Raw genomic sequence first — 24295 nt, 5'->3', positions numbered from 1 at the left:
TGTCTTTGTGTGTGTGTGTGTGTGTGTGTGTGTGTGCGTGTGTATGTGTGTGTGTGTGCGTGTGTGTGTGTGCACGCGCGTGCGTGCGTGCGTGCGTGCGTGCGTGCGTGCGTGTGCCTCAGTGCGCTGCTGCCCTGCCCCTGTTGCCTCAACGAGCGTAAATTTGCATGCGGGCAATAAAGGCAATAAAGCTGCAAGGCTCATAACGCAGCGACTGGGCTTATGCCTCCGGCGTTGTGCTGTCACTGCTGTGCGGTCCGCTGTGTGCCTCGTTCTGCACACACCTGCATAGTGCCTGAGCGCTGGGCTTCTCTTATTGGAAAATGACCGGCATCAACAACACAGCCATTTTGGAACAAAGCTGATCTGGTGCCCAGGAGGGTCCAGTCACAGTGGTCGCCGAGGCGGCAGTTAAGCGCAGGATGCATACTGATGTGGGTTAGATAATCAAGTTTATGAGTGGAATCGAATGCTATTTAAAGACAGGGTGCTGTGATACAGTATATCAGATTTTTAAACCAAAAAATTGTACAGAAAGTGTTCAAACGTGTACAGAAAGTGTTCAAACGATGTATTTTATACACCTTAGCACCACCCTCCTGAACTTAACCCCCTTATGGCTATTGACGTAATTGACATAATGAATCAAAAAAGCCATCATAACCGCTGACGTAAATGACGTAAACGTTTTATTCCCTATAATCGGGGGCTTAATGCAGCAAAATGTAGCAACTTTTGGCTGGTTTGGATAACGGCCGATGTAATCTACCTAAAACCGTCCGAAATCCTTGCGTGCACGCTCTCGCACGCACGCGGTCTTTATGTTCATTGCTGCGTAATATGCGATATTTGGGGCTTGATTAGACCTTAATTTGACTTAGTTATTAAAATAAACGATGATAGCTTAGCATCCCGGACATCTGACTGTGTAACACAGTGAAGAAAGCTAGCGGATGTTGTGATCCGTAGAACCGGAAGTGACATCGCCAGATTCGCTCTATTTGGTAAAAATCGGCATAATGGTGAAGTTACCGCCACCATCAGGACTGGGTATAATACTATATGATTGCCGTGTCAAAATGAGATATAGTGTGTATGTCACGGATTTTTCTATTGGCATTAAAATGACGAATTAAACATATGAATAGTGCAGGTAGAAGGCACAATCCACTGTTAATTAGGGTGGCAAGAGGGTTAAGAAGTGCCCACAGCTATTGTAGTGAGGGAGGGGCTGATTTCAGTGTGTCACTAAAGCGGTGTATTTTGAATGGGCCTTTTGACTCAAAGGCGAACAGCATTTGAAGAAACCAAAAATTCACACGGAAGACATATTTGCATATAACCACACCAGGCGGTCTATTAGAGTACCTCCATACATGGACACATACAAACCAGAAAAAGTACAAAACTATGGCACACAAAGACTGTTAATGCTCATGTTCAGCTATTGTGTTTTTAGTCCGGGACTCCACTAGAGCAGCTTTTTGCATGATTAATAGTTCAGAAAACTCCTTATTTATCTTTTAAGAATGTAAAGCAGGGGTGTTCAAAATGTTTTGGGCAAAGGACCGGTACCCCTTAGCTGAGAGAGAGAGAGAGAGAGAGAGAGAGAGAGAGAGAGAGAGAGAGAGAGAGAGAGAGAGAGAGAGAGAGAGAGAGAGAGAGAGAGAGATGAAGCAGGGACCGCCCACTATAGATTTCACAGCTTCATTGTCAGACATTTAAACACTTAAACACCACTACATTAACATGTAGTGGTTAATGTATATTTAAAAAGGTTCCTGTCACATAAAGATTTGCCCCTGTAGTAGCTCTGAGGACCTCCTATAGGGGTCCCAGACCCCTGTTCAAGATGCATGGTAAACAGGCAATGTGGGCAGAGCAGTTAGCAAGGTCTCAAGTTGATGTTTTGAAAGCAGTCCTGATTGCAGCTTAAATGCCAAGTAGCCATGTGGCTTTCATTTGAAACTTTGGGCATGTTTAATCCAACACTGTAACATTGTATGTACCTTAATATAAGGAAACACACACTGTCTGACATCAGTGGATAACAGGGGTCTTTCTGTATTGTGTGTGAGTGTACCATTACTGTAACAACTTCAGTTTCTAAATATGGATGTTTGGTCTCACCGTATCATTATAGTAGGCTACTTATCTTACAAACTGTATAAACACCCTGATTAGTGCAGTCTCATGAGCTTGGAAAGCTGTGAAAAAAGGGATCTAAATTGAGTGGATGTAAAAACGACAATGTTTTAATTGAAATGCACGATTCATTCTAAGAAACAGTAGGCGTGGTTAAAAAAATGAAGAGAAAACCTAATTCTGGAGACATGTGTTCAGATCTGTCACCCACGACCAGATCATAAAACCTTCACTCCTACATTACATAATCTGTTTCTATTTTAAAAAACACGTTTTTGGTGAGACACTGCCACACAACCCATGCCCCCCTCCCTCCCTTGATCCCTCCCCCACTGACCTTGTAGGGCAGCACCACGGCCGAACCCCCGCTTACGCCCACGATGGGCACCGCCGTCTGCGTGCTGATGAAGTCCAGGATCTGCGCCACGGCCTCCGAGCCCACGTTGTCCTCGAACACGACGCCGTGCACGCGGTTGGCGGTGAGCGTGTCGCAGATGCGCGTGAGCAGCGCGCGTGGGTTGGTGTTGTTCACCAGCACGGTGATGGGGTTGACCTCCAGCGGCAGGTCCATGAAGTTCTCCCGGCTGAGGCGGCCCTTGATCTCCGCCTGGTAGCTGGAGCCGCTGAACACCACCGCCACGTTGACCGCCGGCGTGGGGACACCGAACGGCCGCGCCCGGCAGCCAGGTACCACGCCGCTGCAGAGCAGGAGCGACAGCAGCAGCAGGAGCAGTGGCGGGAGCAGCAGCGGTGGCGACGGCGCAGGCGGCTGCGGCGCTGGCGGCCACCACTTGGAGGCGCTCAAGCGGCCTAGACGCACGCCCATCTCAGTCGCCTACTGCCTAGTGGAGAGGGGGGGGGGGGGGAGGGGTAAGAAGTGGAGGATCATGTTAGATCAGTGGTTCTCAACATGTGGGTCGGGACCCCCACATGATTTGCAGGGGTTCCCAGATGACAGTAAGGTGACGATCTAATGACCTTTAAGAACGTTTTAATACCTTTTTGTTTATAGATGAAAATAAAATAAATCACGGCCGAGTGAACTGAGCGGTGCAACTAAATGTACAGTACTGTAGTACTCGTACTACTCGTGCTGTGCTGTACGAGAATATTGTATTCGTATAGGAGACCATTTCCAAAACTATGAATATATTCATGAGCTTCTTGTTCAGAGCGTCGCTGGGCCGCCATTTTCAACGGCAACTGAAAACTTCAGCTGACGCGCATGGATGTATTATTACTATTGATGATGTATTATTAGCCACAGACGTTCATTCATGCATTTATTAATAAAGCCATTTGTTTGTTTGTTCGTTCTTTTATTTATTTATTCTGTTTTTATCCGTGCAAGACCAGTGCATATATCCAAAGAGTATAAGCCATGGAAAGTTATCTATGATGTCATTTATCCACCGTTGTATGTATCCAATCCATTAGCCATTCATTTATTCAGTTATTTATTATCGCAAGACCCATATTTAAAAAAATAAGGGGAAGACCACGCAATTGTAGCCTAGCCATATTGCTATTCAAAGCGTATAGCCATAGGTCATTTATTACCTGGGTCAAATTGGTCAAATGGGCCAAATTGGTAAAATAATAGAAGAAAGAGTAAAATATTGTAAAATAGCCGATCTACAACGCCTCGTTGTAATCGTGTAGATTGGCTACCGGTAGTTTCACAATATTTATCTGTGGAACCTAGTTAAACTTAATCTAATGCTTAAACAACTACAATTCCAAGTGCTTGTCAGGATGCAAATATTATTGTGGGGGGGTCACAGCCTGAAAAGTTTGGGAACCACTGTGTGTCAGATCACTGATGGATCTCCTAAATTGCTACGTCTTCGGCCAGGGACCTTCATCTAAAATATGTCGGGCTTCAATGTAAAATTGTTTGTTTGGATGAGGACTACAGTACAGTATAGGTATACAGTATTAATCTTTTCATTCATAATGTATATGGACAACATCCAGTTTTGAGTGAAATGCAAACTCTCCTGTCAATAATTGCTTCCCTCCCTACAGAAGGAGCCCTGGAGTCATGTGAAGATAGGAGGATCAGACCAAAGCAGGTACATGAACAATGAGCTTCTGTTAAATCATTAAATGTATGTTTCCGCCGAGCTATTGTGTCATGGTAATTGAAATGTACAGTAGGCCTATATGAAAAATGCTAATGTGGTCATGGTGTGAAAACAAACTCCCCGAAGTATTTAGTCGTTTAGCATAAGACTAAACATATTAAATTTGGAAAGGCAGTAACTGTCACACCACACTCCAGAAGAGAACATTGTGTTCAATACTTTTCTTTTTTCTCTCTGTCAAATTGTGTCACAATTATTCAAGACAACACAATACCTTTATTATTCATTGCAGCTGGCAGGAAGAAAAATAAATAAAAAATCATCAGAAGTTTCAGTTTCAAAATGTTGCCTTTTGTTTACAGCTGAGCTTGGTGTGCTGCAATGAAATATACAGTATGAATGCATAAAATGATCCATCTCTAAATAAGGAAACATTTAAATTAGCCTACTAATTTATGTATGTATATTTGCCACGTGTCTCTTGTCTGATATGCACCACTGCATATAGGTCACTGATGAAACACATTGTTATGGACTCCAGGCAGACTGACAATTATAAACATAATTATAGTATTTCATCATAATATCTGAGTACATACCATGCAGGTATCTTACAATAAATACACCGACTCTCTGTATGTGTGTCCGTCTGTAATCCACTTAACACTAGAACCGTTCACCCCAACAATTTCAAATTTGGTACACACACGTTCTACAACACCACAGGGAGTGCAGTGCTCGGCCTTCAGTCGGTCAGATACATGGTTGTCCAGAACCGCCAGAAAAGGCTCTGGCCAGGCTCTTCCAGTGGACCTACGTAATAAGCCTAGTCCCCACTGTGTAAGTCCCCACACCTGTCCAATTTCTGCAGGCTCTACCATTTGATCACTTCACAGTCAGTTTGCAATCTTTTGATTGGCATGGCAACCCCAGCCGACACCTCCCATATTCCCCACACCTGCCAAATTCCTTCCCCACACCTGCCATTTGATCACTTCAGTCAGTTTGCACTCTTTAGACATTCTCCACAGACATTTACCACTGCACAAGGACATTGGTTGGTTGGTTGGTTGGTTGGTTGGTTGGTTGGTTGGTTGGTTGGTTGGTTGATTGATTGATTGATTGATTCGTTCATTCATTGACTAAAAACTCAGTTTGTAGAATGAGGACAGGAAAGCAATACGTTCAATAAAAAAAGTCAAAATCCGACCGAGTCAAACCAGATAGTCAGTAGCTCTCTGCTTCAAAACACTATCATGTTTCAGCTTTATTACTTGAAGATTTTTTTTGGCTGTCAAAGTTCCTTTTAACGGCGTCAATTTCATTGACGCGCGATTAACGCAACGCACGGTGAAGTTTGAAAGAGTGCATGCCTCCCTCTCTCTCTCTCCGCTCTGATCATTCAGCAGCAGTGCAGCAAGCAGGCAGGGCTGCCTGTGCTCTCTGAGTCTACTCATCGCGGAGCTAGTTGTCTTTTACCCAACACTGTCAGTAGCTCATTATTAATTAATTTGCTCCACGTGTAAGATCAGATGATCTTTGAAGTGGGCATTGGTCAAAAACAAAAGCTCCGACAGTTTTGTTTGACAAAGATATATAGCAGTTAGTTGTGAAAGCTTGAAGCTACACTCATGCTAATGTTGACTGCTAACGCTAACAACATACTGACGTGCGTTCGGGAGAGAGTGTGTGTGTGTGTGTGTGTGTGTGTGTGTGTGTGTGTGTGTGTGTGTGTGTGTGTGTGTGTGTGTGTGTGTGTGTGTGTGTGTGTGTGTGTGTGTGTGTGTGTGCGTGCGCCTGTACGGTGTATTACAAACTTAAAAACGATCTGTTCAAGTCAGTGGTTCTGAACCAGTGACCCAGGTGGTCCTTGAGGGAGTTCTCTCACCCCCTCTGCTAATACCAGTCCACTGAGTCCAGACCATTGTTGTCTCCACCAGGCCGAAGGCATGGGGAGAGAGTATGTTTTGCACTCTGTCCGTGTCCGTCCTTCCGTCCGTCTGTTACCAGCTAATTTCACATGTTTTACCTAAAACTGCACCAAGCTGCGTGAAACGTTGCATGCACACTCCCTAGAAGCCAAGGACAAACCTTTGACCTGCATTTTCCACATCTGCCTTTTATAGTGCCACCAGGAGGCCGACTTTTGTAAAACACATTTTTTGATATTACTCCTCCAGATTCTGTCCAAGAATCTCACAAATCGTTACACAGTATCTTTATGGTCATGTGCTCAAGTCGGATCTGTCCGATATTTCATATTCCATCCTAATTGGCTATAATTGGCTTTCACAGTTTGCAAGATTGCCCCGTTTTGAACAAAAGCCTCAAATCATGAACGCAGCATGCAATTTACGTGAAATCTTTCACACATTTTCTTACTAGGATGAGGAATATATCCCACCCTTTTCACATTGGCCTGTTATAGCGCCACCAACAGGTTGATTTTTGCAAAACACATTTTTGGAACAAAATGCCTCAAATCATCCAATTGCCATCAAAGGCATATAAAGAAATGGCACCCTTTTCACATTGGCTTATTATAGCGCCACCAGGAGGCCACAACCTGACCTGCCCTGGTGGAGACCTGTGTCCCGAGGGGCACTTTTTCTAGTTTTTCCTCTGTCAGCCCCAGCCTGTGCTCTACATACTGTCTATCATTCCTTTCATTCAGTGGTTCTCAACCAGTGGTCCGGGGACCACCAGTGGTTCCAGGTGGTCCCCAGCTAAATAATGGAGAGTTGGTAACCAAATTAACCCCTATACCAGTAGATCTTTAACTCTTGAGTGTAAAATGAAACCAAGTGGACCCTTATGGGTCTATTTGGTTCCATTTTCCACTCTCAAAAGTTGAATTATTGTTAAACATCAGCATTACTTAGTATTACTAAGTATTCAACCAGTGTGTGGATATTCTATTCAAAGTTTTCAAATGCTGTAGGCATACAGTGTTATGTTTCTGACACTCTTTTGTAAGTAGCCTACAGTGTACTTTAGAATTAGAATTATTTAACTCAGGCACATATTGAAGTTATTAAAAAAGAAGCCTATCCATCATTACCGATGGGGGGGGGGGGGGGGAAATAAAAAAAATAAAAATAAAAAAGATTCCTTGCTACCCATCCTTCTCACGAAAAATAAAATAAAAACATAAAATAAAATAAATTCCCTACCTACTCAGCCCAAAAATGACAGCAAATCGGAGACCAATGTTTTTTTTGCTTGGCCTTAGCCACAGTGCCAAACACAATATAATTCTATGAAATGTGATAATACCTGATAACCCCTGCCACACACACACACACACACACACACACACACACACACTCTCCACCCCCTCCTAACCAACTAGCCTTTTGTTTAGCATCGGCCTATTTTGATTATCTCCACTATACAGCGAAAAGATAGCCTAAGAGCCCATTAGCCCCGGGGCAGGATGCAGTATTTTTAGCGTGTCGGCGTGTGACACGAGGCAAACTGGGCAGGGTGTAAGCTGCCATCCCGCCACTGTTTGCATTGTGCCGTCCAAGCTAGCAGATGGTGGCCACTGTTTAATGCAACAAATGCATGAACAAGAGGATTTACAATATTCCCCATCCCGTGGACACCCCCCACTCCCCCACCCTCCCATTCGCCACTGAAATTGACTGCGCTCCAAAGCATGCAGAACCTAATCTGCAAACAGTCCTCACGCACGTGCATTTCCTAGGGTTTTTCTCTGCTGGAATCTCGGCCAAATGCTACAAAGAGATGTTACCGCAATGTTGTCTGTTGGGAACAACCAAAGGCAGATCATATTGTGGCCGTGGGTTCTTTAGTTAATCCAGGCAATTATGCAATTATGGCGATGATCCAAATTGGCCTGTAAATCCCACTGTTTGGTGTGCCACATCACATATTGACAGGGACTTAAACAACATCAGAGCTCAAGAACCTGATGTTGGATAGGAATTTGTGGAGGGCAGCGATCCAGGAATCCCGAGTTGGTGTTGGCTAGACCTCACTCTCGCAGTACTACTACTACTACTAAAAAGTTTGGCTTTGCCAAAATATCTAATTGTATTTAATGAATAATAATAATAATAATAATAATAATTAAAAAAAAACATCTAATTGTTTTCATCCCTTGGCATATGCTTCTGTATAGGAGCTCAGACTCTTGTGTATTACTTTAGGGGCCTGGGTACCCCACAAACTTTGTCCCACCCATTGACAATGAATGGAGAATTTTACATCATAGTGTTTGAGCAAATAGACATAGGTCCTCATTCACAACGGAGAAATACGCCAAGGTGTAAATGAGATGCGTAATGATATCGTATTTATCCGTCCGATCAAGCTGCGATAAGCTCCCGTGTCATTCAGCGAAGGTGGTGTAATCAGTGCATTTGTGCGGGTCACCCGGTGTACCTTTTCCGCCTCTTTCCCAAGCGATTCGCCTGGTGTCGCCTGGCTTAATGGAACATCCACGCCATATAAGGCAACAGGACATATCTGAATATTTGAAATACGTCATCATTAGAGCCTGCAAAATGCACTGATCCAGTGAACGCGGTGCTCCGCAATGCATGAGCTTGTAGAACAGTTAATTTTGACAGCAATGTCAACGGACTGAACGGTATAAAGTATAGGCTACTCTCATAACCAACTCGTTAATTTATTGATTTAAGTTCAAGCTCAAGGCTATAGCCTATAGGCCTACTTGGCAAATACCTATAAAGAGCCATTTCTGTTGAACAATTGTACAACAATTGTACGCCTGCAGAGGTAAAATAGATTTTTTTATCAGATCTGCATTGATTAATGCGGGGAAGTCGTCTTTTAGGGCGAGAGAGAGAGAGGGGGGGCATGGGCCCTCAAGACACTGTCAGTTTGCGATAAAGAAATCACATTCATAGGCCTACCTGAAGTGAATAATTATATAGGCCTACCTCGTAGGCCTGGGATCCTCTTGTCTATTTGAAGAAATTATAATCCAGTGAGTTTAATTGAGGTGGGGTCGGGAATGCCTGCATTCCCTGCTATACATTTTCAATCCCACCGGCTCAATTTGCGCAGTTGTGTGGATTTGACCTGATCTATTTTGCACAGCTGCACTGATGGTGCAATTAATCAGGTGTGTAACATTCCAAAAATATAATAAACATTTCAAATGGATATATGGCTTTCATACACTTAGATATTTTTTCAAATGAGATTTGAGCCTTAGGAAATGGGCTCATCTGAGCTCAGTTTTGGCTATTTTATATAGCCTGGTCTCTTTAGCAAGATATGAAAAATAATTTAATTATGTCTGAGGAGAACACAATTTCCCCTTCTGTGCTGCAGTGGACATTGCACGTGGAATCTCTCTCTCTGTCAGAAATTACAGGAGTGGCATAACAAAATATGCCTACTGCTGTAAAGTGTCGGGCCTATCCTTTCAGTGTGCTGCTTAAAAAGAACAGAGATTTGGATTTGGAAAGCAAATGGAACAATATGGACATATTCCCGGACCAGAGTATTGCCTTTTTTTTCTGTTAGGTTTTAATCCGTTTTGGAGCATGTCATCAGAAAATCTATCCAGCTGGTTTCCTCATCAAAATGGTATTCTGTGTGTGGCATCCATGTGATCAATATTATTATAAATTAATATCACGCATCAGCATAACATAAGCTAAGCAGTTGACACTTTTGTGTGTGTTGACAATAAATTGCTGGGCACAAACATATCTTTTTTGAGGTTTGGGGACTATTAATTGATTCAGCATGAAGACTAAAGCCTTCTGAATAAATATACGCATGCCTTGATCGCGGGTACACTACCCTCTTAGCAGACGTGGAACTGAGCGGAGTTTACGACCAACGGATGTCAACGTCAAGTTCATGACATTGGCCATGAATTCCCACGTAACGTGGGAATCCTCGTAAATGCCCGTACGCTCACGCTCCGCTCACGATATGAGACATGATACGTAGCTTGCAGAGTTAGATCAGTCAGATATACTCGAGGGGGTTCATGTCGTGCTCAAGGGCGCATTCATATACTCAAGGGGTTAATATACTGCATTACTATGTGGGTGTATTCAGTGTGTGCAAGACCCACATGTTATTCGCTGATGTGGCAGTCAGCTGACCAATTGGGCAGGCTACTTAAGCTCACTAGACTGCATGCTCTTCCTGCCATCCTTCTGCTTATGGTTCCTGGTTGCTGTTATGTGATGTTTGCTCCCACCACCACCTCAGCACCACCGATGGGCTCTGTTATTTATGTTCCCCATAGAAGATAATAATCTTCAAACTATTAAAATGTTTGTCTGACAAAAACAAAGCCAACATACAGTACAAGCTCATGCAGTGCTGTGTATATTAATGAACTTAAGAATTGTCAATTTGCGTATATTAGTGAACTTGAGAATTGTCAATTTTAAATTTTATTTTGGCTTATAATGACGTGGCCAAAATAGGACCATCATGGGTTGAAGTGGTGGCCAGACAGACAGGTGCTGCACTGAGCTGTCAGTCAGTGTCAGGCTCGCCAGTGCCAAATCTGTCACACTGGTGCCTGACTGCCTGTGTCACGCCTCCAGTTGGAATCTGAGTGTGGTGAATATTATACTATAATCCCCGGGTAATCCCTGCCTGGCTGGCGTCATCATGGCCCGTGGCTTGATTTGATCAGCCTACTGTATATCAAAAAAATAATTAAAAAAACTTGCTCTGCTTTAGCTAGCAAAGCACTGGTTCTCAAACGTTTTCATGGACGCCCAAATTGATATAGGCGTGGAGAGACTCTCATCTGAAAATATTTTGTGCCAGGGACCACTATAAGTGAGGATTTGTCATGAATTGTTCACGATTAAAAATAACTGGTCTACGAGCTCACAACTATGTTTCAACTGACTGTTCCTGATTTTTCTGAGGACCCCCTCAAAGCCCCTCAATGGCTCATTGAGCGACAGAGATGGTGGAAAAAGTAGTTGCATGTTTTACGAAAGTATATTGCAATCTACACAAAATTTACTTTAATAAAAGTAGAAATGTGTTGGTATCAAAATGTACATAAAATACCACAAGTACAACATACTCATGTCCCATTTCACAAGTTTTCAAATGTATAAAATGCCTAAAGAATCTTTAGAAAATAGCACATCTACCTGCTCACAACGTGTCGCTTTGTGATGCGCTCTTTTCAAATGGCCGAAATGTATTTTGTAATAGTAGTCAAAACCTACAAAATAACTATAATAACAAAAGTTTTCAAATAATTGTAGTGGAGTAAAAGTACAAAATTTGCCTCTGAGTTGTAGTGGAGTAAAGCACTTCAAATTGGAAATACTTCAGTGAAGTAAAAGAAATACCACAAAATTGTACTCAAGTACATTATGTACTGACTTTACACCACTGTGAGGATCATATAATCCACCAGCTAGATTGCGGCAGTATTGAGTTCACAAGTTCCCTCAGACTTTGAACAGGTTGATCTTGGTAGCTCTTGAGATGTCATGACTGTCATACGCTGTAGCTTATTACAAGCACTCCAGGCCTGTCCTTTCCTTATCAGGAAGTCCTTTCTGCTACTGACTACATAATGTGATTAGCCAAGAACAAGGCCCAAAGAAGAGACTATATACTGTATGTCAAAACATCTAGAAAATAATGGGTTTAAATATTTTAACAACACAAATATTGTGTGTCTTTGACATGAAAATGTTTGAGAACCACTGGTTTAAACACTAGGAAGCAACCCCAAATAAGCAACTACACTTTAGAAACAAGTCCCGCACCGCCCAAAAAAAAAAAAAAAAAAAACCTGCAACAAAAAACAAAACACTAAGTCTATGCACGTACATCTGTAATCCACGTAACACGAGAACCATTCGCCCCACCGACTTAAAATACAACACACGCATTCCCCACCACAGGGAGTGCAGTGCCTGATGTCGAGTTGGTCAGACCCACGGTTGTCCAGAACCGCCACAAAAGGCCTCTGCCCGAGCTCTGGACAGGGCCCCTGCCCAGGGGGCTTTATGCATTTATGTAAATGCATTTATGTAAATAAAGTACTTTTCCCCTTCCCTCTAAATGTAGTAAAAGCCAGTGAAATGGAGTATCCAAAATGACAAATACTCAAGTAAAGTATAAATAGTAAATACCCAAAACATGTATTGTACTTAACCCCTAGTACTAATGTAGCCTAAATGTAACGAGTTACTTTCCGCCACTGCAGAGGCGATCCAACCCCATCACTGTCACCTTCCCTCAGAGACCACTGGAGAACAACTTGCAAGGGAACAGGTTTAAAAAGATGTTTTCTCTCTTTGCTGACCTACTGCCTCTTACTGCCAAATCCCAAGACATATCTATTCATCACACCTTACGGATCTTATGACCTTATGACCTCATGGGCCACGTGGCTCAGCTTCCCAAGGCTGTTTGCCGAGACCTTAAATAAACTGACCTGCCAACCAGGAGACGGTAGCTTTGTGTTACCGCACGCACGCACGCACGCACGCACGCACGCACGCACACACACACACACACACACAGGCTAAATCAGTAGTTCTCAAAAATCTGCTATTTTCAAACAGCAGTGTGTATAGGTTTAAAGTGGTTAAGCTTATTTCAACGATGTATTAACTAATTTTGCTGGGGAGCCCTGGGAACTCCCTCAAGTACCCAGCTGGGAGTTCCCGGATCCCACTTTGAGAACCACTGTCTTATACTGTAGGCTCCCTGGTTGGCTCATTTGTAGGATTGGCTTGATGGTGGCGCTAGAGGAAAGGTTGTGCAGACATCAAAATGAAAAGGCTTCCACCTCTCTTTGGAGTATGTATGTTTTTCCACAGTGATATCCATTACTTTAACCATTTAAGCTTTGGCGTACGACGGATAGCAAAAATAGCTTGATGCAATTTGTACACATGCTATTTTCAGGGCAAAAACACAGCAATCATTGCGGTCTTTGAGTAGATAGGCATATTTGAATGTGTAATGGTTATGGCTCACGTTTTAAAAACTGTGCACAGATTTATTTAAAGGTAGTGTACTACTGCATCACTACAAGCTCACACACTTGTACATATGAATTATTTCACAACAAACGTTTTTTAACTCATCTTTGCTTCTGGGGGTCCCTGGAACAACAATATTTAGAGTTGGGGGATCGGTGGCCAAATACATCAATTTGGGAGTCCTTAACATGTATGAAACATAGCAGGACACCCATTGAAATCCGTGCCATTTTAGATTTTCGCATTGGCTATTCAACAATAGAAGATGTACAAGTTTGAGCTTGTACATCTGCGATTTTAGAACTTTTATTTTTTTATATAGAAAGTGTGAGAACTCCTGATTTAGAAGGGAATTTTGTAGAATCGGCCTCATGTCTTAACTCTTAATCCGCCGCCATTAATTAATAGCGCACTGCCAGGGTTTTATCGCGCGTAACACTTACTTTGAAGAGCCAAATATCCGTAATCGCATGATACAGTGACAAACTGCTGTGTGTGGTGTCTTGACCGGTTGTAGTTATCTTGGTCGGTGGTGGACAAATCCGACCGCGAGTATCACAGCGCCTGCTACAGGCCGTTGAAAACGCTTGTCTGGGCCAGAGAAACGGCCCCTCAATGTCGTTTCTGAGATACAGGGCTTTGAATGCAGGGCTTAGAATGGAAGTGGATGCGTGCACATTTTCAAAATGGCCACGGCCACTGTCCTACTTGATGTTGTTGTGTTAGCGATCGGTGGCTAACGATGCAATCGGATCAAAACATGGATTAAAGAATGTAAACCTTGGAACACGAGAGTCTCGTGTTTGGCGGGCTAGGGTACTAATTTAACCTTAAGTAAAAGCGGACATGTCTTCCCGGCACCCCAGAGCTCCTATTTTGAAGGAATCACGGGGCTGATTGTGTTAATGGGTTAAAAAAAAGAGTCTTTGTTAGGTAAAAAGATATCTATATTCTATATATCAATAGTCTCTAGTAATATTCTTAATCGCTAACTTTTCACCCATCACACGGTGCATGCTCTGCCACTAATGAAAGTGCACTCCAGCTCAAATGGAGTGGGACAACCCAAGTACATCCAACCGCTTGGGAAGTGCTGTGGCTGAAGCAGCAGATTGCCATTGTTGATTTGCCAGGCCATTACCCCCTCCCCCCCCCTCCCCCCTCTGAAACACAGACAGACAGACAGTCCACTGAGTCAGAGCTCTGCCCAGTGCTCACACAACAAAGGGAACGGGCTTTTTCATCCGTGCTCGGGCTTCAAATCCTCTCCAAACCGCTCACGAAGTGTTTTATGGCTGCGGGCTTTATTCCAACATTGGGGATCAAAAGTAACTCTGTCTGGACAACTGTTTTGCTCGTAAACATGGCGTGAGTCGCTCGCAACAATCAATCCAGCAAATGTACTTGGCAAATACCCCCTACCAAACAAACAAATATCATTGTTATTGCCTCTGCCAGACGACAGCCGCGTGTCCAGTGACATTTGTGATTCTGGATTGTCTGTCTTATCCGTCCGTCCATCTGTCCTCAACCTTGTCAACGCAATAAATCCCTGGAACGCCTCGAGGGAATTATGTGACATTTTGGCACAAAACATCCACTTAGACTCAGGCATGAACTCCTTAAATGTAGAAGGGCAAAGGTCAAGGTCACTGTGGCCCCAATGTCCATTTAATTCTTCCAAAGTATACTCAACTCCAGTACTTGAGTCAAAGTATACTGTAGATACTCCTCCTGGTCAAATATTACTCAACTGCCAGTGAAAGTTGTTCTGTCAAATGTGTACTTACAAATAGAAGTACTATAGGGAAGGCTATGCTTTCAAAAAATACATTTTAATTCTACATTTTAGTTTTAATATCACTACCTATCAACAGTGAAAATAGCAGATCTGTATCTGCATCGCAACATTTTAGAAATGTAGTGGAGACACAAGTACAACATTTGTCTTTGAAATATATGGCGTGAAAGTATCCAAAAATACAAGTAGACATACTCGTACATGTACTTAAGTATAGCCTACAGTACATAACTGGCCCAATGTGTCAATGTGTCTGGCTGATTCACAGCCTATAGAAATACCAGATCTATAAGATCAGCTATTTTCAAATAGCCAAAGTATATTAATTTCAATGGCAACAACAGAGCATCAAATTCCTGATGTCACTCCGTTATCCCCTGGGTAATTTTTCGATTGAAAATAATACCATACAGCCATCTTAGCATCACTCCGTATAAGAACTGTGTTCCAAAAATCAACAAATCAGGCCGTCAATGTATAGGTATATGTGCACCCTGTGTCGTTTATTGAGTTATTTGATAATGAGTTTGGAGAATATATATTTGTTTTTTTACTCTTTCCACTGCAATTTGTAGCTTCAGATCCACATGGGTACAATCGCCAGGCTTGTTTGTTTATCTTTGGAACACAGTTCTTATATTGTTCTGCCTATACAGTGTGCCATGTCCTGGTATGAGCCAATAGGGGAAGGGGATCAACGTCACATGATTCCTTGTTTGATGCCGCAAAAACTCGGAGGTGTGTCTCAAAGAATATGATTATTGGCAGAGTCGCGGAAAGTTTCAAATTGTTTGGCAGTCCCGTTTGGCAGTCCCTCCCAAGGCGGAGTTTGTATAATATTTCCACTATTTTAAAAAGATTTTCAAAATAATGATATAATAAAGGAATGCTTTTGGACATATAAGGCTTCCATCGGACAGCAACCATAATGGGAAATGATGACACTGACATAATCCATCACAAACATATAAACTCTAACAGAGACAGCACACACACACACACACACACACACACACACACACACACACACACACAATCTCTGAGCCTTCTATCATCAAAATCGTTTCTATTTTCCTGCTGTTTTTTTTGGTTTCTCTCTCTCTCTCTCTCTCTCTCTCTCTCTCTCTCTCTCTCTCTCTCTCTCTCTCTCTCTCTCTCTCTCTCTCTCTCTCTCTCTCTCTCTCTCTCTCTCTCTCTCTCTCTCTCTCTCTCTCTCTCTCTCTCTCTCTCTCTCTCTCTCTCTCTCTCTCTCTCTCTCTCTCTCTCTCTCTCTCTCTCTCTCTCTCTCTCTCTCTCTCTCTCTCTCTCTCTCTCTCTCTCTCTGGGAATCACAGAGCTCGGCTGCTCCCAGGAGCAGGGATGAGATTTGATCAAAGCAAATCACCAGCAGTGGTTTTCAGTCTGCCACTTAAGAGCTTTCCCACGCACAGCTGTGCCTCTGAGCAAGGCACTGGTGGCAGCCCGGTGCCATGTAGCCAAGAGCATTGATGTGTAGCCACATGCACACCAAGAGCAGTGGTGTGTAGCCACATGCACACCAAGAGCACAGTGGTATGTAGCCACATGCACACCAAGAGCAGTGATGTGTAGCCACATGCACACCAAGAGCACAGTGGTGTGTAGCCACATGCACACCAAGAGCAGTGGTGTGTAGCTACATGCACACCAAGAGCACAGTGGTGTGTAGCCACATACACACCAAGAGCACAGTGGTGTGTAGCTACATGCACACCAAGAGCACAGTGGTGTGTAGCCACATGCACACCAAGAGCACAGTGGTGTGTAGCTACATGCACACCAAGAGCACAGTGGTGTGTAGCCATATGCACACCAAGAGCACAGTGGTGTGTAGCTACATGCACACCAAGAGCAGTGATGTGTAGCCACATGCACACCAAGAGCAGTGATGTGTAGCCACATGCACACCAAGAGCAGTGGTGTGTAGCAACATGCACACCAAGAGCACAGTGGTGTGTAGCCACATGCACACCAAGAGCACAGTGGTATGTAGCCACATGCACACCAAGAGCAGTGATGTGTAGCCACATGCACACCAAGAGCACAGTGGTGTGTAGCCACATGCACACCAAGAGCACAGTGGTATGTAGCCACATGCACACCAAGAGCACAGTGGTGTGTAGCTACATGCACACCAAGAGCACAGTGGTGTGTAGCTACATGCACACCAAGAGCACAGTGGTGTGTAGCTACATGCACACCAAGAGCACAGTGGTGTGTAGCTACATGCACACCAAGAGCACAGTGGTGTGTAGCCACATGCACACCAAGAGCAGTGATGTGTAGCCACATGCACACCAAGAGCACAGTGGTGTGTAGCCACATGCACACCAAGAGCACAGTGGTGTGTAGCTACATGCACACCAAGAGCACAGTGGTGTGTAGCCACATGCACACCAAGAGCAGTGATGTGTAGCCACATGCACACCAAGAGCAGTGATGTGTAGCCACATGCACACCAAGAGCAGTGGTGTGTAGCCACATGCACACCAAGAGCAGTGGTGTGTAGCCACATGCACACCAAGAGCAGTGATGTGTTGCCACATGCACACCAAGAGCACAGTGGTGTGTAGCCACATGCAAACCAAGAGCACAGTGGTGTGTAGCCACATGCACACCAAGAGCACAGTGGTGTGAAGCTACATGCACACCAAGAGCACAGTGGTGTGTAGCTACATGCACACCAAGAGCACAGTGGTGTGTAGCTACATGCACACCAAGAGCACAGTGGTGTGTAGCTACATGCACACCAAGAGCACATGGTGCTCTGTATAGCCACATACAGATGACGGTTCCACTCTAATGATGTTTTATAGCAGTGGATTTCAACCAGTGGTCCTTGGGGGGGTTCAGGTGGTCCTCAGCTAAATGTTGGAGAGTTGGAAAGCAAATGGACCCTTATAGATCTTCAACTGTTGCGAGTATAAAATGAAAAGGGGACATTTTATACTCGTCCGTTATTATGGCTAATAACGGCCATAGCCATTTCATCATTCACATTCATGACCTCATCACATTTGTGATGACGGCTATGGCCGTTATTAGCCCAAGGAGTGTTTTTATGCAAAACTAATGCTTGGAATGGATTCAACATCATGAAAACACCCTAGTTTGACATGTCACATGCTACTTAAAGCAAAAGGAAATTTATAAAATATTTGCCTTATATTGGTCTATGGTGGCCATACTGTACAGGCCATTTTCAACACTTTCCCCTCAGACAATTCCAGGCAACTTTTTTCTGTTATTCAGGATATATTGAAGATACAAAATCAACTGATTTTGTTTTTTTTTGCAATTAGATTGAGGTTGATCCTGTATTTCCTATAGAATTCCTGTACTACAGGTCCATTTGGCCCTTTTTACTATCAACCATTTAGCTGGGGACCCCCCGGAACACATCTTAAGGACCCCTGGGGGTCCCCAGACCCCCCACAGCTTTAAACAGTTAGAAGCCACTTACTTCTCACCAACTAGGCATTGAGGATGTGATGATCTCCCTCTAGTGGGTGGAGGCAGTGGGAGCAGCTTTTTCTTTACCGTGGGCCACCGGATTATAAGAAGCAGCTGCTGCTGCTTATCCCCGGCATGTCTCAGTTCCCTCGGCTTAGAGTCTTGACAGTGTTTACAAAAGGCCAGACTCCAAATCAATTATTTTTTTAACTATAACTGCAGCACTGCCATTGATTCTCTGCCCTTGAGTTCAGGTCTGCTGGAATTCAGTTACTTAAGACCAACTTTCTGTGGGTCAGCGTCTACTTGAAAACCGCGGCCATCTGACCACTAAAGTGGAGGTGGGCCATGTTGCCCCTCCTATGCCCAGCTTTCCGGGTTTGTGTGAACGCAAACATTGGCTTGTGCATGATTGGCTGATCACCCCATAGCAGTGATTTGATTGGCTGAGCAAAGTACAAACACTGGTCAAGCAGAAGTACATGTTGAAGCTAAAAGTGAGGGCAGAAAAGTGAAGACGGAAAAGTGAGGACGCAAATTGTGATTGGCCAGAATTTGATGATGTATGATGATAAAAGCGCCCCTCACTTCACACTGGTGTGATTTTATATGATCAGTGTGTGTGAGGTAGTTGTTTCACATCGTTTAATATCATTGGGTGGAAAGTAAACCACTGTTACTTTTCAGGGTTGAAATTCCCAAATCACACCCGTGTAAAGTGAGGGGCACTCTTGTCATCTTGGTGGACATTTGACCTGATTTCTCCTTTCATTGTCAATACCTAGGGTATGGTCGCTGATGACGCGGAGAAAACACGGCCATTCCCGCCGGGGACGCCCCCGACGGGAATCAAACCTGGGACCTTTTAGCGACAGCCGTTGACTGTGCGACAGCCACAAATACAGTACACACAACCAGCGTTGTGCATAGTAGAACAAATTAATGAAAAAATTAAAAGAATAGCAGAAAGATGAGTAAGACGAACATAGTAACTTTGTACGCTGGTCCAACTTGAAGATACTGTGTGGGACCTTCCTACTCCTAAAGTTATACATATTTATTTATCCAAAATGTATGTCTGCTAGATAACTTCAATCCTTAACCGTTAGACCCTCTATATTTAGTGAAACAGTCCTCAGTTGCATCTATACATGGTGTGCTCTTTTCCCCCCCATCTACACCAAATCTCTTCACTGGAAGTAGCCTACAGAATCTACAAGGTTACACCACGGACACGTTCTGACCTTGTAGATCGCCTATTTTTGGCCAAATGTTCCCCCCAGGATCTGGATGGATGCTGGGGTTCCAGTGGCTACGTTTAAGAGACCAAATCGATGCAGTCTTTCAAACACGCACACACACACACGCATGCACGTACGCGCACACAAAGGCACACACACACACACACACACACACACACACACGCACGTACGCGCACACAAAGGCACACACACACACACACACACACACACACACACACACACACACACACACACACACACACACACATCCTTGGGAACTATCCTAGCTGTCACAATTATCTGGCATTTCGCTATGGGGGGAGACTTTATTCCACCGGATATCAATCAGCTGTAAGGTACTGTACACGTAATGCAGCGACACTTGACTGACTGATACACACCTTTATTGACTGATGACAAAGGGCCATATACGCATGCACATATATTTGCACACATCTGTCAAAAATGAAAGCGAGAAATGAAGCTACACTGTTTATAGTTCCATTGCGGGCCCTTTAAATGTCCCGATGCGTGACTGAAATGTGTCCACCACCCCCTGGACGGATGAAATCGGATGTCCCGATTGGGGCGACAGAATCCAATACCACTGAGTGTATGTGTTTGACACTGGGTCACCTACAAGGGGAGCGGCGGGGGGGTGTGGGTGGAGGGGGGGTTGATAAATCAGAGAGTGGCCTGGTTGAAAGATGTGGGTATAGGTGTTTTTGCCTCACCGCATGCATGATTTATACTTGGTATGAGTGTCGAAACTTGCCTATCTACAAGCTCAGGCTGCAGGCCATTTCGCTTAGAGGAAACATTGGCACAGCCTTTATACTTTTATATGACATTGTTGACGGTTTAATATGTCACGGGGTCGTGTTAGGTGGAATGACTCCATCAGGGAATCAATCCACGCCCCCCTTGACATCGGCTCCAAGTCTGTCCGCACCTCGACCATGAGGGACGAACGAGAAGGGCTGTTTGACCTTGATGAATGAATGTTTCTTAAGTATCAATGTCGCAATGTAGGTGTAAAGATTTACTTGACTGAAAGTAATGAAGTATTGGTATGAAAATGGACTTAAAGTACTACAAGTGGAAAGTACTCATTATGCAGATTGAAGAATGTCGCATTATACATGTCGCAGTTTTCAAATATAAAGTATAAAATGTACAAAAAATATTTTGAAAATAGCAGATATACAAGCTTGCAATGTGTCGCACCGCGACACATCGTGAGCTTTTAGATTGTCTATTTTCAAATGGACAAAATGTATATAGGGGTGAAGTGGGTAATGTGTGGGTAAAACCCACCTCTTCAGACTCCACCATGGCCAGTAGCACTTGCCCTAGCCTAGCCCCTTAGATAGCACATTATGTAGACTTAGATAGTATTTTAAACAGACTTATAGCTTGTTACATAGACAGCTCTAGAATTGCATTCTATGTAGTCATAGCACTTTATAGTACACATGTATAATATAGTATATAGTATGTATAGTTTACATAGATACTCCACTGTTACGTTCTTAGTAACTACTTTTTTATATGTGATGTATGCCATGCTTTTGTTATTGCTTAATGTAAGTCGCTCTGCATTAAGAGCGTCTGCTAAATGCCTAAATTGTAAATTGTAATGTCTTGTGTAATATGAATTCAAGTAACTTTAGTAACTATCTAAAGTTTTCAATTGCAGTGGCGTAAAAGTACAATATTTGGAGTAGAAGTAAACGTATAGAAAATTGGAAATACTTTCCACCCCTGCGTTTGACCTTGATCAAAGGTGACAGCGGTGAAAGCCATGGCGTCCTGGCGGGTAGAAAAGCAGGCGCCTGATGGGAGACGTGGCTGCATGGCGTCGTTGTGTCCTCAGCCCAGATGAGCTCGTTTAATACCTGATAATTGATTCTATAAATGTCTTCTAAATCATGACAGTTTTCTGAAAAACCTATTTTTAGTGGTTTAGTGGTGTATATCAGTGGTTCAAAGATTCGAGTTAAAAACGTTCGCTCTGAAAGAAAATAAATGAAAATGATTTGAGCCAAATTTTCAAGATTTTTCAAAAATAGCCTACAAGAGTAGGCCTATTGGAAATTGGAGGCCTACTCGAGTAAAGTACAAATACCTCAAAATTACATGTTTGCAGGAGGTGTATGTATGTGTGTGTGTGTGTGTGTGTGTGCGTGCGTGCGTGCGTGCGTGCGTGCGTGCGTGCGTGCGTGCGTGCGTGCGTGCGCGCGCGCCTGCCTGCTTGTGTTCGTGCGGGCATACACATGTGCATGTTAATACGTGCATGCATATTAACATATTATAACGTACACATTGATTTTGTTTAAAATAATATAAATTCCGGGGGCACTGTGGTACTTCTTATTACCTGACATAAGCTTTGTGGCTGTCGCACAGTCAACGGCTGTCGCTAAAAGGTCCCAGGTTTGATTCCCATCGGGGGCGTCCCCGACGGGAATGGCCGTGTTTTCTCCGCGTCATCAGCGCCCATACCCTAGGTGGGGTTGGCGAAAGGGCCTTTCTGAGTGGAGTTTGCATGTTCTCCCCGTGTCCGCTAGGGTAGGTACCCTCACAAAAAACATAAAAAAGCAGTAATCCTGGTCTCTATAGGCCTACTGCCTCCCCTGGTCAGCCGGAGGCACCTGATGGAGGGGAAAGGAAGGAACTGGTTGCAATAACGTGTTCCTCCCACGCAATAAGAACGCCAGAGACAGTGAACTCTGGAGGTCCCTTGTCGACGGCCTTATACCCCAGTAGGGGAGTAAGGTGTAACTCACTCTCTCAACTCAACTTCCACACACTACGTCCTACTGGGGAAACTCCCCCCTGTCAGGTAATAAGAAGCGGCCTGCTCACTCCTCATGCATTGAAGGAAGCATGGCTTCAGTCCGGTTCTCTCCCCAGGTTGTCAGAGGAGAGTAGTGCCCAGGATTACAGCTTATTGGCAGTGGGAGAAAAACGGGTTACACAATTGTGGGATAACATTTTTGAGAAATAATCAAATAAATTCCAGATTTCAGTTGTATATGTGCCCTAGATGTTTTTATAACAAGCTGAACCACTTGAACAGTCAACGTATGTTTCGAGTCCAAGGGAAAGAAAGCTCTTGTTCTTCAATCTATAGGCTATGGTTGCATTTTTCACCGGTTAGTACTGGGCTACGGAGCCATATGCAGTCCCCCAGATGGCAGGCCAGGGCCTGCTGGTGTGTCCCAGCGAGACCCACCTGGGCCCTGGCTGTGACACACCCGGAATGATGGCTAAATCTAAATCTGGGGCTCTGGCTCCGGTTCTAGTTTTGTTTACCAGTGATGGAGTCATAGGATACTTCACATGACTCCGAGGGAGTTGTTTTTGTACTGAGAAATGCATTGCAACAATTTTGACATAGCCCTTGGCCACGTGCCCAAATATAGTTCTCACAGTGTTGTTTTGTTTTTATTAATTACCCACTTAAGCCATATTTTATACGTTGTCGCATGACGTCGTCATTATTGTGACAATAGACTATCTATGGCAGGTTGAGTGCCACACAAACCTAACATAGGAACGTAAATATAAGACATCTGGCATCACAGTCCACCGAAAAGGTCTGTGGACCTTCAGAGTTTCACAGTCTATAACGATTGGTGCCCCCGGGGAGCAGTTAGGGCAGTTATATGTCTTGCTCTGGGACACTTAGCGGGGTCTGGGGGATGTGAACCCAAACCCAAACAGCCATTCTAACCACTCAGGTGAGAGCTCACCTCTAAGCCAGATGTATTTATCATTGTGTCCTCGCTAATGATGCGGAGGTGGAATTAACCTAATTAAAAGGTCTGCACGAGTGCAGTGGCGAGACGTCACGACACCGCAGTAGCGGTTTTCTGAATGGCTGCCAATATCTGCCTCTCTGCCTGCTCTGGATCACAAACGTCTTAAGTAACTGAATTCCAGGAGCCCAGAACCCAGGGGGAGAGATCGATGGAAGGGCTATACTGTGTACAGTATAGTAGAAAGCATTTGATTTGGAGTCTGCCCTCTTTATTTTTGTAAACACTGTAAGAGCCTAAGGACAGGGAACTGAGGAATGCCAGGAATAAGCCTGCGACTCCCAACTGATGGTGGGCCAGCCAGATGTTGCAATTAAGTGGGCCATTCACATTATGGTCAAAGCACTAGGATAGTATTAATAAACTCATCAATGACGGCACTCATCAATGACGGTTCGTGGTCAAAAGTCACGATTTTTCTTTGAAAACAATGATCCAAGCCAGACACAATAAATTGATTGATCACTGAAATGAAAATGACCTGGTGCATGGTTTTAGACAAGGTTGGACAAATCCAGCGCAGCAATAGCTCATTATGACATTGAAGGCAGGAGGTTCATTATCTATTTCGCTACAAGCGATCTCATTCACGCCCACATTCCCACAGTACAAATCTGGCAGTCTTTTTAAGCAGCCTCAGTTCACTGCTCATTCTACATGCTTAGCTGTCAATTTTGTCAAAGCAGGTCGCACAGCATCAGTGTGAAATTTCCCCCACCTCCCGGGCCTCCTC

General features: G+C 43.9%; 1 protein-coding gene across 1 annotated transcript in view; it reads right to left on the bottom strand.

Moving 5' to 3' along the window:
- grin2ca (glutamate receptor, ionotropic, N-methyl D-aspartate 2Ca) overlaps positions 1 to 24295 on the bottom strand; it is a gene marked incomplete at its 3' end in the record, with an annotated part of 123708 nt that overhangs the window by 77794 nt on the left and 21619 nt on the right. The window contains exon 2 of the mRNA XM_079519434.1: positions 2483 to 2987. Coding sequence (XP_079375560.1) covers positions 2483 to 2971 — 489 coding nt within the window. The 5' untranslated portion in view covers positions 2972 to 2987. The remainder of the gene's footprint in view (positions 1 to 2482; positions 2988 to 24295) is intronic.

The sequence above is a fragment of the Electrona antarctica genome, assembly GCF_951216825.1.
Source record: "Electrona antarctica genome assembly, chromosome: 14".
Lineage (NCBI taxonomy): Eukaryota > Metazoa > Chordata > Actinopteri > Myctophiformes > Myctophidae > Electrona > Electrona antarctica.
The sequence above is the reverse complement of the archived record's forward strand: the minus strand, read 5'-3'. Positions and strand labels throughout refer to the sequence as shown.